The sequence below is a fragment of the Lissotriton vulgaris genome, chromosome 1_1 (genome assembly GCF_964263255.1).
Source record: "Lissotriton vulgaris chromosome 1_1, aLisVul1.2, whole genome shotgun sequence".
In the NCBI taxonomy this organism is placed as follows: Eukaryota; Metazoa; Chordata; class Amphibia; order Caudata; family Salamandridae; genus Lissotriton; species Lissotriton vulgaris.
In genome coordinates, this window is record NC_141685.1 from 774,923,915 (window position 1) to 774,939,780 (window position 15,866).

Here is a 15,866-nt window from a genome sequence, read left to right on the forward strand (position 1 = left end):
TAAAGTCAATGCCAAGACTATTCACTATAGTGACAACAGCGCACTTGAGGTTAAGGGGATACATATTTATCCCTACCTAGCTAATTGGGTGGTGAAGTTAGACTGATTCAAAACATGGCAGAGCGGCATAAATAAAGTGATAGTGACAGGATACTTTCCAGGATTCACAGTGAAAATGGACAGATCATCTCCGCACCCATCAGAGAGAAATACAATTCTCGAACAGAGCCAAGGCGTTTCCTGTACAGAAAAGAGTTTGTGCATTAATGAGGCAAGTTCACTTCACTAGACATCACAATCACTGACATTGAAAACTGTGATTAAAATGTTAGGAATGATAACAAGAGACTTTGACCCAGGGCAAGAAAGAAAAAAAGGCAGAAAAGGAAAAAAGCAGGAAGTGAATTATAGGAAAACAGCGACAAAGAGAGAAAGCAAACAGGAAGTGTAGGGTGATGGAAGAAAGAGGCAAGAGATTAGATCAAGAGTAGTCAGTCTCTGTATGTGAAACCCTGGCATTTGGCAGGATCAGTAGTGGGCTACAAAGAAAAACATTGGGCATTAGCACTTATATTTTTTACATATTAAGTACTAGTTACACTTGTGGACATTTTAGAACATGACAAGAGGCAAGGACTAGAAGCAGGTCCGGACTGGCTGTAGCGGGCACCGCGCATTTCTCCGGTGGGCTGCCAGGGTGGGGTCCGGTTTTGGACCCTTAGGGGCCGTTTTTGTAGGCTGGCAATATCGGCCCCCTGTAACAAAATCGGCCGAAACCGTACCTAGCAAACAGCTCGGCTGCACCCCCTCCTTCCCCCCAGGGGGGCCGTCCGAGCAGTTCACCAAGCCCCATTTCGGTTCCCAGTCCAGCCCTAACTAGAAGCAACCAATCCTCAGAATGACCATCACCACAGATGCATCTCTCACAGGGCACACATATGGAGGAATGTGAATATAAGAAGATGGGGACTCGAAAATAATCAGTCAACAAAACAATCTGCAAGACAGTACTTAAACACTAAAGGAATTCCACAAGACATAACAGGGTGGATGATGCAGGTATAAACAGACAACAGTATTACAATTAATGCGGGTACAAAGTTGCTTGCTCTGTTAAGGCTAGTGTAGAACATCTGGAAATGGGCAGCTAAAAAGGAAACTTTAATGGTAGCAACACACTTATCAGGAGTTCAAAATGGAGAAGTGGACAGCTCAGCAGGCAAAAATGGATCTCCGTTGCATGGGAACTAGGTCAGGCAGTGTTAGACCCAATTATCCAGACCGAAGATCAGTATGTCCGTCTTCTTGTAGTTAAGCTTCAGACAGTTGGTTTGCATCCAGTCTGCTTCCATGGCCATACTATAGGTGAAGTTGGTTTTGGTAGTGTTTATCTTGTCCGTTCAGGGAGAGGATGAGTTTGATGTCGCCTGCATAGGAGATGACGGTAATGTATTGTGATCGGATGATGTTGGCAAGCTGTGTCATGTATAGGTTGAGAAGGGCAGGGCTGAGGGGAAATCCCTGTGGGACACCAATATAATTTCTCGGTCTTTGATGTGCAGGGTGGCAGCCTGACCCTTTGGGTTCTTTCTATGAGGGTTGAAAAGTCCACTTGAGAGTGGATCCTTGTACGACAATCTCATGGAGTCTTCTGATGAGGGTGTTGTGGGAGACAGTTTCGAGGTCACAGAGAAGTCAAGCAGGATCAAATAGGAAGAGTGCCCCTATTTCTCCTTGGTCCAGGATGTTTCAAAAGTCATGGGTGGCTGCAATGAGTGCTGTTTCGATGTTGTGGTGCTTTCTGGATCTCTGAGTGTTGTCTAGAAGATGGTGAAATTTGAGGTGGGTTGTAAATTGCTTGTTGAGTGTCTTCTCAATCACTTTGGCTGGATGGGGAGAAGGGAGATGGGTCAAAAGTTGCTCACTTGATTCTTATGACTCATGAGACAGCCATTCAATAGTATGTGCAAATAAAAGCTAAAACTTCTCATGTTAAAACTGCCTTTTTAATAGCAGCCTCTTCTTTACATAGACTCAGAGAGTTGCCCACCCTAACTGTTCAGAAACCCTGCCTACAAACTCATGAAGATAGGTTAGCCATTAAGATTATCCCCATATTTATACCAAAAGTGGTCATTCATTTTCATGTAATCCAATCTGTTCAACTACTTTCCATTTTTCTAGCAACCAAAGAAACAGTCTGAAAGACCTCTACACACACCGTATCTACGGAGGGACATCATGTATCACATACAAAAGTGAAAGCAACTACGGAAAAACCAAACAATTTATGTGTGGCACATGCAGCACCACACAGGAGCTTGCCAATTTCGAAGTAAACAATATGACATGGATAGTGCAAATCATGTTACACACTGTCTGAGAAAAACATAGATTAGAAACCTAAATCAAAGAAGGAAGAGAAAATATAAGCTTCCCTAGTAAACATACCCATCAATGGCATACGGATAGCAACAAAATGGTCATCAGTTAATCGCTTCACAAACAGTGATGGCCAGCGCAGATCGGGGGGTGGTGAGGCAGGGGGGGGGGGCGGAAAGTGGGTAAGGAGGTATAATTGTAAAAAAAAGAAAAACTCCATTACCTCCTCGCCCCTCTGTCTCACATCGTCTCTCCTCCACCGAACAGTAAGCAACCGGGCTCCCCTGAGCCAATCACAACACTGCAATGCATTATTGTGATTGGCTCCCCTAAACCAATCACAACGCTGCAATGCAGCACTGTGATTCATCTGAGTGTCGTGGTTCGGCACTCAAACGGTGACTGGGGTTCTGGGCATGTTTTCCATGCAGGCTGTAATGATGTAGTACAGCCTTCATAGAGATCATACTAAAGCGTGCATGACTGTTTGGTCGGCCGAAGAGGGCTGGTCAAAGCATCATGCGCACTTTAATGTGCCACCACTCCTTCCCTGCTCTGTCAGCAGAGCAGCCCCACTCTCATGCTGCAGCAGCAGGGAAGAATAAAAGATAATAACATTGCATTATCATTTGATTTTTCCTTTTTCGACACTCCTCCGCTTTAGTGGAGGAGCTGCCACTGTTCACAAAACAATATTGTGTGGCTGGATATGCAAAGAGGGAAACAGAGTTGGAACAGAAAGTGATTAAACATCGTTTTCAACAGCCCACATGAAACTCCAGCCATACACAAAAGCTCCTACTGCTACATAATCCATGCACAGCGATTTACGCTGCCAAAGATTTATGCTGCCAAAGAAACAAGTTACTTACCATTAGCAATATTTTTGCAGTTTGAAGCACTTCTGGATTCACTTCACCAGCCAACTTCCCTTGTGAAGGAAGGGGTGTCTGTTTCAAAGTAAAAATAACAAGAATTTGCAATGCAATAGGTCTCGCATTAGGAAAGTTTGAGCTATTGGTATTGTAAATGACACATTTTTTATTTATGTTTTGTTTTTGAAAATAGCTAAATTAATAGCTTTGTCATTTACAAAGCCAATAGTTATAACTTTCGCAAATGTGATACCCATAGCATTTGTAATGCAAAATGTGTTGTATTTACGTGACTTACATGTATTGATATTACAAATAACAATGGCTTTTAATTTTTTTAAATAATTAATACTTAAATAAAAGTTATTGTAATTTGTAATGGCAATAGCTTAAATTTTTGTAAATAACTTTTGTGAAGATTATGTTCAGTGTATTTTATTGTGACGAAAATCCAAGAACAGAAGTGAAATTTTAACATCTTTCTGCTACATTTGTAATAAAGCTTGAAACATTGAGAGAACATATTTGAACTAGTTGTTGTTGAATGGTTTCACAGATTGATGCTGTGGTGGCGCTGATTGATGCTGTGGTGGCGCTGAGTGATGTTGTGATGGCGAACGAGTGATGTTGTGATGGCGAACGAGTGATGGCGAACGAGTGATGTTGTGATGGCGAACGAGTGATGCTGTGATGGTGAACGAGTGATGCTGTGATGGCGAACGAGTGATGCTGTGGCGTTCGGTGATGCTGTGGTAGCGCATAGTGATGTTGTGGTGCCCCTGAGTGATGCTGTGGTGGTGCTGAGTGATGCTGTGGTGGCGCTGAGTGATGTTGTGATGGCGAACGAGTGATGTTGTGATGGCGAACGAGTGATGGCGAACGAGTGATGTTGTGATGGCGAACGAGTGATGCTGTGATGGTGAACGAGTGATGCTGTGATGGCGAACGAGTGATGCTGTGGCGTTCGGTGATGCTGTGGTAGCGCATAGTGATGTTGTGGTGCCCCTGAGTGATGCTGTGGTAGTGCTGAGTGATGCTGTATGCTATGCTATGCTATGTTTTGTTTTGGTATCCTATGTTTTGATTTGCTATGCTATGCTGTGTTTTGTTATGCTATTCTATGTTTTGTTATGCTATGTTGTTTTTGGTATGCTATGCCATGTTTTGCTATACTATTATAGGTTTTGTTTTGCTATGCTATGTTTTGTTAAGAAATGCTATGTTTTGTTTTGCTATGCTCTGTTTTGTTAAGCTATGCTATGTTTTGTTGTGTTTTGCTGTTTTGTTCTGCTATGTGTGGTATTATGCTATGTTTTGTTATGCTATGCTATTCCAATGTTTTGTTATGCTATGCTATGTTTTGTTATGCTATGTTTTGTTATGTATGCTATGTTTTGTTGTGTGTTGCTATGCTATGTTTTGTTTTGCTATCCTATGCTTTGTTTTGTTATTCTATGCTGTGTTTTGTTATGATATGCTGTTGAGGGTGAGTGAGCGAAGGTGAGTGGGCGAGGGTGAGTGAGTGAGGGTGAGTTAGGGTGGGTGAGGGTGTTGTGAGGGTCAGTAAGGGTGGGTTAGGGTGAGGGGCTGAGGTTTGAGGCGTGTGCGGGTGAGGGGGTGAGGGTGTGTGAGGGTGAGGATGTGTGAGGGTGAGGGGGTGAGGGTGTGTGAGGGTGAGGGGGTGTGAGGGTGAGGGGGTGTGAGGGTGAGGGGGTGTGAGGGTGTGGGGGTGTGGGTGATGGTGGCAGGGTGACAGGGGTGAGGGTGAGTGAGGGTGAGTGAGAGGGTTGTGAGGGTGAGAGGGTTGTGAGGGTGAGAGGGTTGTGAGGGTGAGTGAGGGTGTGTGAGAGTGAATGAGGGTGTGTGAGGGTGTGTGAGGGTGAGTGAGGGTGTGTGAGGGTGTGTGAGGGTGAGGGGGTGTGAGGGTGATTGAGGGTGAGGAGGTGTGAGGGTCTGAAGTAAATGGTGGTAGGGCACACAAATGTTAAGATAACAGTGCTCGAAGGGGTTGTGAGAAGGTGGAAACTGGATTAAACGAGAAAGGATGAAAAGTTAAGAAGGAAAGAGGCCAGAATGGAGACACAAAGGAGTGGAGTGTGTGACGGAAACAGGGAAAAACAGAAAAGAATGAAGATGGATCAGAGAGGGTGCAAATAGGGTCACATGCGGGAGAAGGAAGCCTCGTTAGAGTGTGATGAAGCTCTCGGCATTGCTGTGGTGGGGCGGGGGAGTGCATTCCTTTGAGGTCTGATGCGGGGGCGGGGGAGCGGATCCCTTTGAAGTCTGATGCCTAGGGTTGTGGTGTGCTTTGTGCACGCGCCTGGCTCACATGAACTGTACCAAATCCCAGCGGCTTGGGTAGAGTTTTGAAAGCCTCACAATAATCTCGACACAAACAAGCATTGCTAAAGCAATGCTGTAGGTTAAGACCTAAAAAAGGCTTGGCCAATGTCCAATGCCTGTACATGGGTAATACGTAACAGGCATAGTTGTAATGGCCCTGGCATTAACGTAATATTAGCAATAAGTCTCGCCAACACTGCATCATTTATTATTGACATATTAGCTTCAAAAATATTATGGATATTCAACCATTTTTCTCCAAACATCAGATTAGGAGTTCTGAAACATTTTCAATTGTGATTTTCACATATTAATTCAATTAAGCAAAAGCTTCTAATTTAGTCATCCGGGCTACACACAAAAGAACTACCGAGGTACTCGTTATAGAAGCCTGTTTTATACCTTCCATTTCCAACAACATTTCCCCTACATGGATGTTCCTTCAACAATAAGTATTTGCATCAAGTTTTTACGATATATGTATATATCTTGATTAGGTGCTTTTATTACACAGAATACAGTGGTAAATACAATATTTCATAGGGAACTGTGAAATATGGATTTTATAGTCATGACAGCCCTCAAACCACTCTGCAGAGATTTACACCTGATAGGGCTACTAGAATTAAAAAGTCAGGTTACCTTATGACAAAAAAATTGCAAACTAAACAACACATTCTCTTTGTTTCAACCATTTGAGCTCGAAACATTTGTGAAATCTGCAAAATATGTGTCAAATACAGTAAATCTATACCAATATTGTAATTGCAGCAGCCACAAAATCGCATACATCAAACTGCTTTCACCGCTGTTTTAGCAACAATTTATGTACGGTAAACAGAACCTAAACATTCTAATTCCTGTAAGTACCCATTGATAACTAAACTTTGAGGAAAGTGGCTTTCTCTGGTTAACTACCCCAAAATACACAAGTAATACAAAAAGTCAGTAACGGGTAACATGTTACATCGTGCTAAAGTTTTATTGCCAAATTTTAGGGGTATGGTGACATTAACAAACCACTCAACTTCGGGATTTAAGATGTTAACCGAAGCCCTTGGTGCAATATTGCAAGTTATATATCATCTTCCTCCACAGGACTACCTCAGGCTCCCACCCGTCTCCGGATGCGGCCTAGATAGTTTTATACACGAATATGCGTTTTTGCCATTAACATCTAAGTACTCCTAAACCAACAAGTACTTTGTCAGGTCCAAACTGACAGGCCTTGCTTTATAGTTACAACAAGGGGTGGTGAGGGACAGAGTCTCTGAATTAAGCAGAAAGCTCTCACCCAGTCAAGAGATCAGGGCTAGATCCAACACCGTTTTTTAGCTCACTGCACCATCCCAGTTTCAGAACCTGGCTGTATGCAAATTAGTCTGTTCCTGTCCCAGTGCATGATGGGAACAGGGCAAACCAAACTACAAAAGCCAATTCTTACACTGGGAAGGAAACAAGCTCCCGGGACCGGTTTCTGGCGTTACAGCCGTCTTCGGCCCGGTTTGCTTGAATCCTGATGGTGCAATGAGCAAGGGTCTCACATCTGAGAATACCCTTCCACGCTTAGGGTGGACAAAAATATTTACAACAAGGGGTGGTGAGGGACAGAGTCTCTGAATTAAGCAGAAAGCTCTCACCCAGTCAAGAGATCAGGGCTAGATCCAACACCGTTTTTTAGCTCACTGCACCATTCCAGTTTCAGAACCTGGCTGTATGCAAATTAGTCTGTTCCTGTCCCAGTGCATGATGGGAACAGGGCAAACCAAACTACAAAAGCCAATTCTTACACTGGGAAGGAAACAAGCTCCCGGGGACCGGTTTCTGGCATTACAGCCGTCTTCGGCCCGGTTTGCTTGAATCCTGATGGTGCAATGAGCAAGGGTCTCACATCTGAGAATACCCTTCCACGCTTAGGGTGGACAAAAATATTTACAACAAGGGGTGGTGAGGGACAGACAGCCTAATTCATGAAGGGGCAGTTTTGCGAGCCCCTAATAGCGAATTATAGCGATTCGCTATTAAGGACTCGCAAAACGGTAATCATGTAGGAATCGCATAATAAAATGCGATTCCTACTGATTCCTTATTTGCGATTAGCAAATTGCTAATCGCAAATAAGGAATAACTCGTCATTCATTCCTATGGGCCAAAAGGCCCATAGGAATGAATGGGGAGTATTCCTTATTTGCGATTAGCAATTAGCTAATCGCAAATAAGATTGCGATTTGAAGGGTGCCAGGGGTGTCCACAGGACACCCTGTAGCACCCCTCAAATGATCTGTGACACAGGTGTTGCACACACACATGTCCAAAGGACATGTGTGTGTGTAACATGCAACTCAGAAAAATGCATTTAAATGCATTTTTCTGATTTTTCGCAATTTACCGCGAGGTCTGACCTCGCGGTAAATTGCGCCTAGAAATAGCGAAATCGCAAATTGAAATAGGATGTTGAATAGCATTTAAGGAATCTCAAATAGAGATTCCTTAAATGTCATTTCCTCGCACATTTGCGACATCGCAATTAGCGATTTTTGCTTTTGGGATGCTGAATCCCAAAAGCAAAAATCGCACTCGCAAAGGGCCGGATTCTCAGAATCCGGCCCTTTGCGAGCCGATTTAGCCTTCATGAATAAGGCTGAGAGTCTCTGAATTAAGCAGAAAGCTCTCACCCAGTCAAGAGATCAGGGCTAGATCCAACACCGTTTTTTAGCTCACTGCACCATCCCAGTTTCAGAACCTGGCTGTATGCAAATTAGTCTGTTCCTGTCCCAGTGCATGATGGGAACAGGGCAAACCAAACTACAAAAGCCAATTCTTACACTGGGAAGGAAACAAGCTCCCGGGGACCGGTTTCTGGCATTACAGCCGTCTTCGGCCCGGTTTGCTTGAATCCTGATGGTGCAATGAGCAAGGGTCTCACATCTGAGAATACCCTTCCACGCTTAGGGTGGACAAAAATATTTACAACAAGGGGTGGTGAGGGACAGAGTCTCTGAATTAAGCAGAAAGCTCTCACCCAGTCAAGAGATCAGGGCTAGATCCAACACAGTTTTTTAGCTCACTGCACCATCCCAGTTTCAGAACCTGGCTGTATGCAAATTAGTCTGTTCCTGTCCCAGTGCATGATGGGAACAGGGCAAACCAAACTACAAAAGCCAATTCTTACACTGGGAAGGAAACAAGCTCCCGGGGACCGGTTTCTGGCATTACAGCCGTCTTCGGCCCGGTTTGCTTGAATCCTGATGGTGCAATGAGCAAGGGTCTCACATCTGAGAATACCCTTCCACGCTTAGGGTGGACAAAAATATTTACAACAAGGGGTGGTGAGGGACAGAGTCTCTGAATTAAGCAGAAAGCTCTCACCCAGTCAAGAGATCAGGGCTAGATCCAACACCGTTTTTTAGCTCACTGCACCATCCCAGTTTCAGAACCTGGCTGTATGCAAATTAGTCTGTTCCTGTCCCAGTGCATGATGAGAACAGGGCAAACCAAACTACAAAAGCCAATTCTTACACTGGGAAGGAAACAAGCTCCCGGGGACCGGTTTCTGGCATTACAGCCGTCTTCGGCCCGGTTTGCTTGAATCCTGATGGTGCAATGAGCAAGGGTCTCACATCTGAGAATACCCTTCCACGCTTAGGGTGGACAAAAATATTTACAACAAGGGGTGGTGAGGGACAGACAGCCTAATTCATGAAGGGGCCGTTTTGCGAGCCCCTAATAGCGAATTATAGAGATTCGCTATTAAGGACTCGCAAAACGGTAATCATGTAGGAATCGCATAATAAAATGCGATTCCTACTGATTCCTTATTTGCGATTAGCAAATTGCTAATCGCAAATAAGGAATAACTCGCCATTCATTCCTATGGGCCAAAAGGCCCATAGGAATAAATGGGGAGTATTCCTTATTTGCGATTAGCAATTAGCTAATCGCAAATAAGATTGCGATTTGAAGGGTGCCAGGGGTGTCCACAGGACACCCTGTAGCACCCCTCAAATGATCTGTGACACAGGTGTTGCACACACACATGTCCAAAGGACATGTGTGTGTGTAACATGCAACTCAGAAAAATGCATTTAAATGCATTTTTCTGATTTTTCGCAATTTACCGCGAGGTCTGACCTCGCGGTAAATTGCGCCTAGAAATAGCGAAATCGCAAATTGAAATAGGATGTTGAATAGCATTTAAGGAATCTCAAATAGAGATTCCTTAAATGTCATTTCCTCGCACATTTGCGACATCGCAATTAGCGATTTTTGCTTTTGGGATGCTGAATCCCAAAAGCAAAAATCGCACTCGCAAAGGGCCGGATTCTCAGAATCCGGTCCTTTGCGAGCCGATTTAGCCTTCATGAATAAGGCTGAGAGTCTCTGAATTAAGCAGAAAGCTCTCACCCAGTCAAGAGATCAGGGCTAGATCCAACACCGTTTTTTAGCTCACTGCACCATCCCAGTTTCAGAACCTGGCTGTATGCAAATTAGTCTGTTCCTGTCCCTGTGCATGATGGGAACAGGGCAAACCAAACTACAAAAGCCAATTCTTACACTGGGAAGGAAACAAGCTCCCGGGGACCGGTTTCTGGCATTACAGCCGTCTTCGGCCCGGTTTGCTTGAATCCTGATGGTGCAATGAGCAAGGGTCTCACATCTGAGAATACCCTTCCACGCTTAGGGTGGACAAAAATATTTACAACAAGGGGTGGTGAGGGACAGAGTCTCTGAATTAAGCAGAAAGCTCTCACCCAGTCAAGAGATCAGGGCTAAATCCAACACCGTTTTTTAGCTCACTGCACCATCCCAGTTTCAGAACCTGGCTGTATGCAAATTAGTCTGTTCCTGTCCCAGTGCATGATGGGAACAGGGCAAACCAAACTACAAAAGCCAATTCTTACACTGGGAAGGAAACAAGCTCCCGGGGACCGGTTTCTGGCATTACAGCCGTCTTCGGCCCGGTTTGCTTGAATCCTGATGGTGCAATGAGCAAGGGTCTCACATCTGAGAATACCCTTCCACGCTTAGGGTGGACAAAAATATTTACAACAAGGGGTGGTGAGGGACAGAGTCTCTGAATTAAGCAGAAAGCTCTCACCCAGTCAAGAGATCAGGACTAGATCCAACACAGTTTTTTAGCTCACTGCACCATCCCAGTTTCAGAACCTGGCTGTATGCAAATTAGTCTGTTCCTGTCCCAGTGCATGATGGGAACAGGGCAAACCAAACTACAAAAGCCAATTCTTACACTGGGAAGGAAACAAGCTCCCGGGGACCGGTTTCTGGCATTACAGCCGTCTTCGGCCCGGTTTGCTTGAATCCTGATGGTGCAATGAGCAAGGGTCTCACATCTGAGAATACCCTTCCACGCTTAGGGTGGACAAAAATATTTACAACAAGGGGTGGTGAGGGACAGAGTCTCTGAATTAAGCAGAAAGCTCTCACCCAGTCAAGAGATCAGGGCTAGATCCAACACCGTTTTTTAGCTCACTGCACCATCCCAGTTTCAGAACCTGGCTGTATGCAAATTAGTTTGTTCCTGTCCCAGTGCATGATGGGAACAGGGCAAACTAAACTACAAAAGCCAATTCTTACACTGGGAAGGAAACAAGCTCCCGGGGACCGGTTTCTGGCATTACAGCCGTCTTCGGCCCGGTTTGCTTGAATCCTGATGGTGCAATGAGCAAGGGTCTCACATCTGAGAATACCCTTCCACGCTTAGGGTGGACAAAAATATTTACAACAAGGGGTGGTGAGGGACAGAGTCTCTGAATTAAGCAGAAAGTTCTCACCCAGTCAAGAGATCAGGGCTAGATCCAACACCGTTTTTTAGCTCACTGCACCATCCCAGTTTCAGATAACGGTGATGGATCAAGCCCTGATCTTTGGACTGGGTAAGAGTGGTCTGTTTAACTCAGACACTCTGTTCATCACCACCCCCTTTTCTAAATCGTTTTTGGCCACTATAGGTGTGGCAGGGTATACTCAGACATGAGTCCCTTTCTCACTGCTCCATCAGGATTCAAGCAAGCCGGGCCGAAGAAGGCTGAAATGCCAGAAACCGGTCCCCGGTAGCTTGTCTCCTTTCTGGTGAAGAATTGGCTTGGTAGTTTAGTCTGCCCTGTTCCCATGATGCACTGGGCCAGGGACAGACTGATTTGCATATAGCCAGGTTCTGAGCTGGGATGGGGCAGTGAGATAAATAACGGTGATGGATCAAGCCCTGATCTTTGGACTGGGTAAGAGTGGTCTGTTTAACTCAGACACTCTGTTCATCACCACCCCCTTTTCTAAATCGTTTTTGGCCACTATAGGTGTGGCAGGGTATACTCAGACATGAGTCCCTTTCTCACTGCTCCATCAGGATTCAAGCAAGCCGGGCCGAAGAAGGCTGAAATGCCAGAAACCGGTCCCCGGTAGCTTGTCTCCTTTCTGGTGAAGAATTGGCTTGGTAGTTTAGTCTGCCTTGTTCCCATGATGCACTGGGCCAGGGACAGACTGATTTGCATATAGCCAGGTTCTGAGCTGGGATGGGGTAGTGAGATAAATAACGGTGATGGATCAAGCCCTGATCTTTGGACTGGGTAAGAGTGGTCTGTTTAACTCAGACACTCTGTTCATCACCACCCCCTTTTCTAAATCGTTTTTGGCCACTATAGGTGTGGCAGGGTATACTCAGACATGAGTCCCTTTCTCACTGCTCCATCAGGATTCAAGCAAGCCGGGCCGAAGAAGGCTGAAATGCCAGAAACCGGTCCCCGGTAGCTTGTCTCCTTTCTGGTGAAGAATTGGCTTGGTAGTTTAGTCTGCCCTGTTCCCATGATGCACTGGGCCAGGGACAGACTGATTTGCATATAGCCAGGTTCTGAGCTGGGATGGGGCAGTGAGATAAATAACGGTGATGGATCAAGCCCTGATCTTTGGACTGGGTAAGAGTGGTCTGTTTAACTCAGACACTCTGTTCATCACCACCCCCTTTTCTAAATCGTTTTTGGCCACTATAGGTGTGGCAGGGTATACTCAGACATGAGTCCCTTTCTCACTGCTCCATCAGGATTCAAGCAAGCCGGGCCGAAGAAGGCTGAAATGCCAGAAACCGGTCCCCGGTAGCTTGTCTCCTTTCTGGTGAAGAATTGGCTTGGTAGTTTAGTCTGCCCTGTTCCCATGATGCACTGGGCCAGGGACAGACTGATTTGCATATAGCCAGGTTCTGAGCTGGGATGGGGCAGTGAGATAAATAACGGTGATGGATCAAGCCCTGATCTTTGGACTGGGTAAGAGTGGTCTGTTTAACTCAGACACTCTGTTCATCACCACCCCCTTTTCTAAATCGTTTTTGGCCACTATAGGTGTGGCAGGGTATACTCAGACATGAGTCCCTTTCTCACTGCTCCATCAGGATTCAAGCAAGCCGGGCCGAAGAAGGCTGAAATGCCAGAAACCGGTCCCCGGTAGCTTGTCTCCTTTCTGGTGAAGAATTGGCTTGGTAGTTTAGTCTGCCCTGTTCCCATGATGTACTGGGCCAGGGACAGACTGATTTGCATATAGCCAGGTTCTGAGCTGGGATGGGGCAGTGAGATAAATAACGGTGATGGATCAAGCCCTGATCTTTGGACTGGGTAAGAGTGGTCTGTTTAACTCAGACACTCTGTTCATCACCACCCCCTTTTCTAAATCGTTTTTGGCCACTATAGGTGTGGCAGGGTATACTCAGACATGAGTCCCTTTCTCACTGCTCCATCAGGATTCAAGCAAGCCGGGCCGAAGAAGGCTGAAATGCCAGAAACCGGTCCCCGGTAGCTTGTCTCCTTTCTGGTGAAGAATTGGCTTGGTAGTTTAGTCTGCCCTGTTCCCATGATGCACTGGGCCAGGGACAGACTGATTTGCATATAGCCAGGTTCTGAGCTGGGATGGGGCAGTGAGATAAATAACGGTGATGGATCAAGCCCTGATCTTTGGACTGGGTAAGAGTGGTCTGTTTAACTCAGACACTCTGTTCATCACCACCCCCTTTTCTAAATGCTTGCTTTATAGTTGACAGCACTTTGTATGGAGCGTTTTGAGTAAATATTTTTTTAAAGGAAAGGGTAAGCTGCATATAAGGGAATAAAAATGACGTGGAATAAAAATACCAGAATTGCTGAATGGCTCCTATGCAATTTCCCTATACGTCTGCATTCGGAGGGATCGACATATCAACGTCTCCAGGTGCTATCGCCCTATCCCCCCTAAGACGGACCAACTTCGATCGCCAGTGATTTTGTGTTTTTATTTTCTCAACATACATTCCATGCACTTCACTTCAAGCAGTCTCGATCAAGCATAGCAGAGTCGAGCCTCTCCCAGCCATGACCTAACCCCCTCCCCAACCAGCGGCCCAAATCTCCTCAAAAGAGCTCCACACTCACTTCGGTCCACAAAATAGGCTCCAAGATGTTTGTGGTCCTTCTGCAGACCTCGGGCGGTAGCGCTGGAAGCGCATCTCAAACCCGGTTTCCACCAGCCTCAATCTGCTGAACACATGGCAATGACGTCATTCGTGTGTGTGGCAGCGGCGGGGGGATGGTGAGTGTCTGTATGTGTGCGCTCGTGAGTGTGCATGCGTGTAGGTGCGATCGTGTGCGTCTGTCCCTGTATGTGTGTGTGCGTGCGTGTGCGAAAGCAGGGGGATGTCTGGCTGTGTGTGTTGGAGTTTTCCAAGGGAGACAGGTGATGTGCACACGCGCGCGCGGCCCGCTCCGATCCGATTCTTGAAGATGCGCGTGGCCATCTCCTGTCTCCTGGGAAGCTGAGCCGGTGACTATAGGTCTCTGGCGAGACAGCGCTTTTGCGCTGTAATCGCCACGAGACCTACAAATTGACATAGCAGGGTTAAAAAGAAGCTAATGATGGTGCCCTTCAGGGACATTGTGGAGTTACATTCAAAGTCATAGGGGTCAGAACGTCGCCTCTGGTTGTCACCCAAGAGGAAAAAAAATAAGGGAAATATCAGCTTTGGAAACCAACTCCTAGATGGTGGATTAATGCCGTGTGTGTGAATCTAGAAGAGCTTGAAGCTGGAAAACCTTTCTTACAGGTAATTAACCTGTCCTGTATTGAATTCAAAGTATCATGGGACAGACAGACTGAAGTTGAATGCATGGAAAGTCAATGTCTCACTGAGCATTATAGAAATGAACAGTACCTATTTATTGTCATCAAATGATCAGTTCTGCTCAATGCTTTAGGGTGTGGTGTCCCTTTTAACAGAATCAATGTTAAATGTGGAGCATTAAAGAAACTGGTTTGCAGAGCAGATTTCCAGACGTGCATCTGTGTTATGCCAGTTTAATGGAGAGATCAGCACCTCTTTAAGTTACACTGTATTTACAAAAGTTCAAGAAGTGATGAACATCAGTGAAAATAAAGTTTGTAACTTACATTTTGTAACTTTGTGAACTTGCAATTTCTCTCTTAACATTCACTTGTAAGTGTTCTCAGAGGCATGTCTAAGTAGTTACGAGGGAAACCTTTGTCAATGTGTTGAATGCACACTCAAGTTTAACTCTAACCAAACATATATGAAAGCATTCCCCACACATTTCTGCACATCTATATTTACATCTCAAAAGCAACATTTAACTGCCCCAGAAAGCCCGGGACGGCGGAGGGAGAATGGATTTCTAAGAGGGAAATATTTTTAGTGAGAATAGAAATCATTTCAAATGTTAATCAAAAATGTGTCTCATAAACTGGCATCTTTTTCTAAGTTTTTTAGAATACACGAACCAAGGTCTATAAACAAGAACCATGAGTGTGTGTTTTTTTCTAAATCCCGTTCACTTGTGGCTGTATTTGGGATAGTTGTAGATTACACTACTTTGGGTAACAAAGTTTTGTAAATACCCAGTAAAGAGTTAGTGATAAACTGGTGTAGGGATAATTTACAACTGTTGTGAATCATGACTGATTTAGTAAATTGGAACAGAGTTTTGTTTGTTAAGCCGGTTCTTAACATTTCTTTCTTTCCAAAGTCCCTCCAACAATCACAGGAGCTGGCACAGCAAGTGAGGTGTCTGTGATGCTTAGCAAGGAAGCCAGTCTGGAGTGCAAAGTCGTAGGAATCCCTTTTCCCATGATTCAATGGTTCAAAGACGGCAAGTGAGTGCTGGCAATGTAATAACTGCTACAGTGTTATAAAACAAATATAAATGTGGACTCCAGTCTAAACATTCACACACAACTTATTTTTTTAAGTTCTATAAAATTCTCAATATCATGTTCTAC

General features: G+C 45.1%; 1 protein-coding gene across 1 annotated transcript in view; it reads left to right on the plus strand.

Annotated features, from left to right (window-relative positions):
* Positions 1–15,866, plus strand: part of HMCN1 (hemicentin 1) — a 1,183,532-nt gene that overhangs the window by 585,170 nt on the left and 582,496 nt on the right. Inside the window, exon 29 of the mRNA XM_086956029.1 lies at positions 15,614–15,740. Coding sequence (XP_086812155.1) covers positions 15,614–15,740 — 127 coding nt within the window. The remainder of the gene's footprint in view (positions 1–15,613; positions 15,741–15,866) is intronic.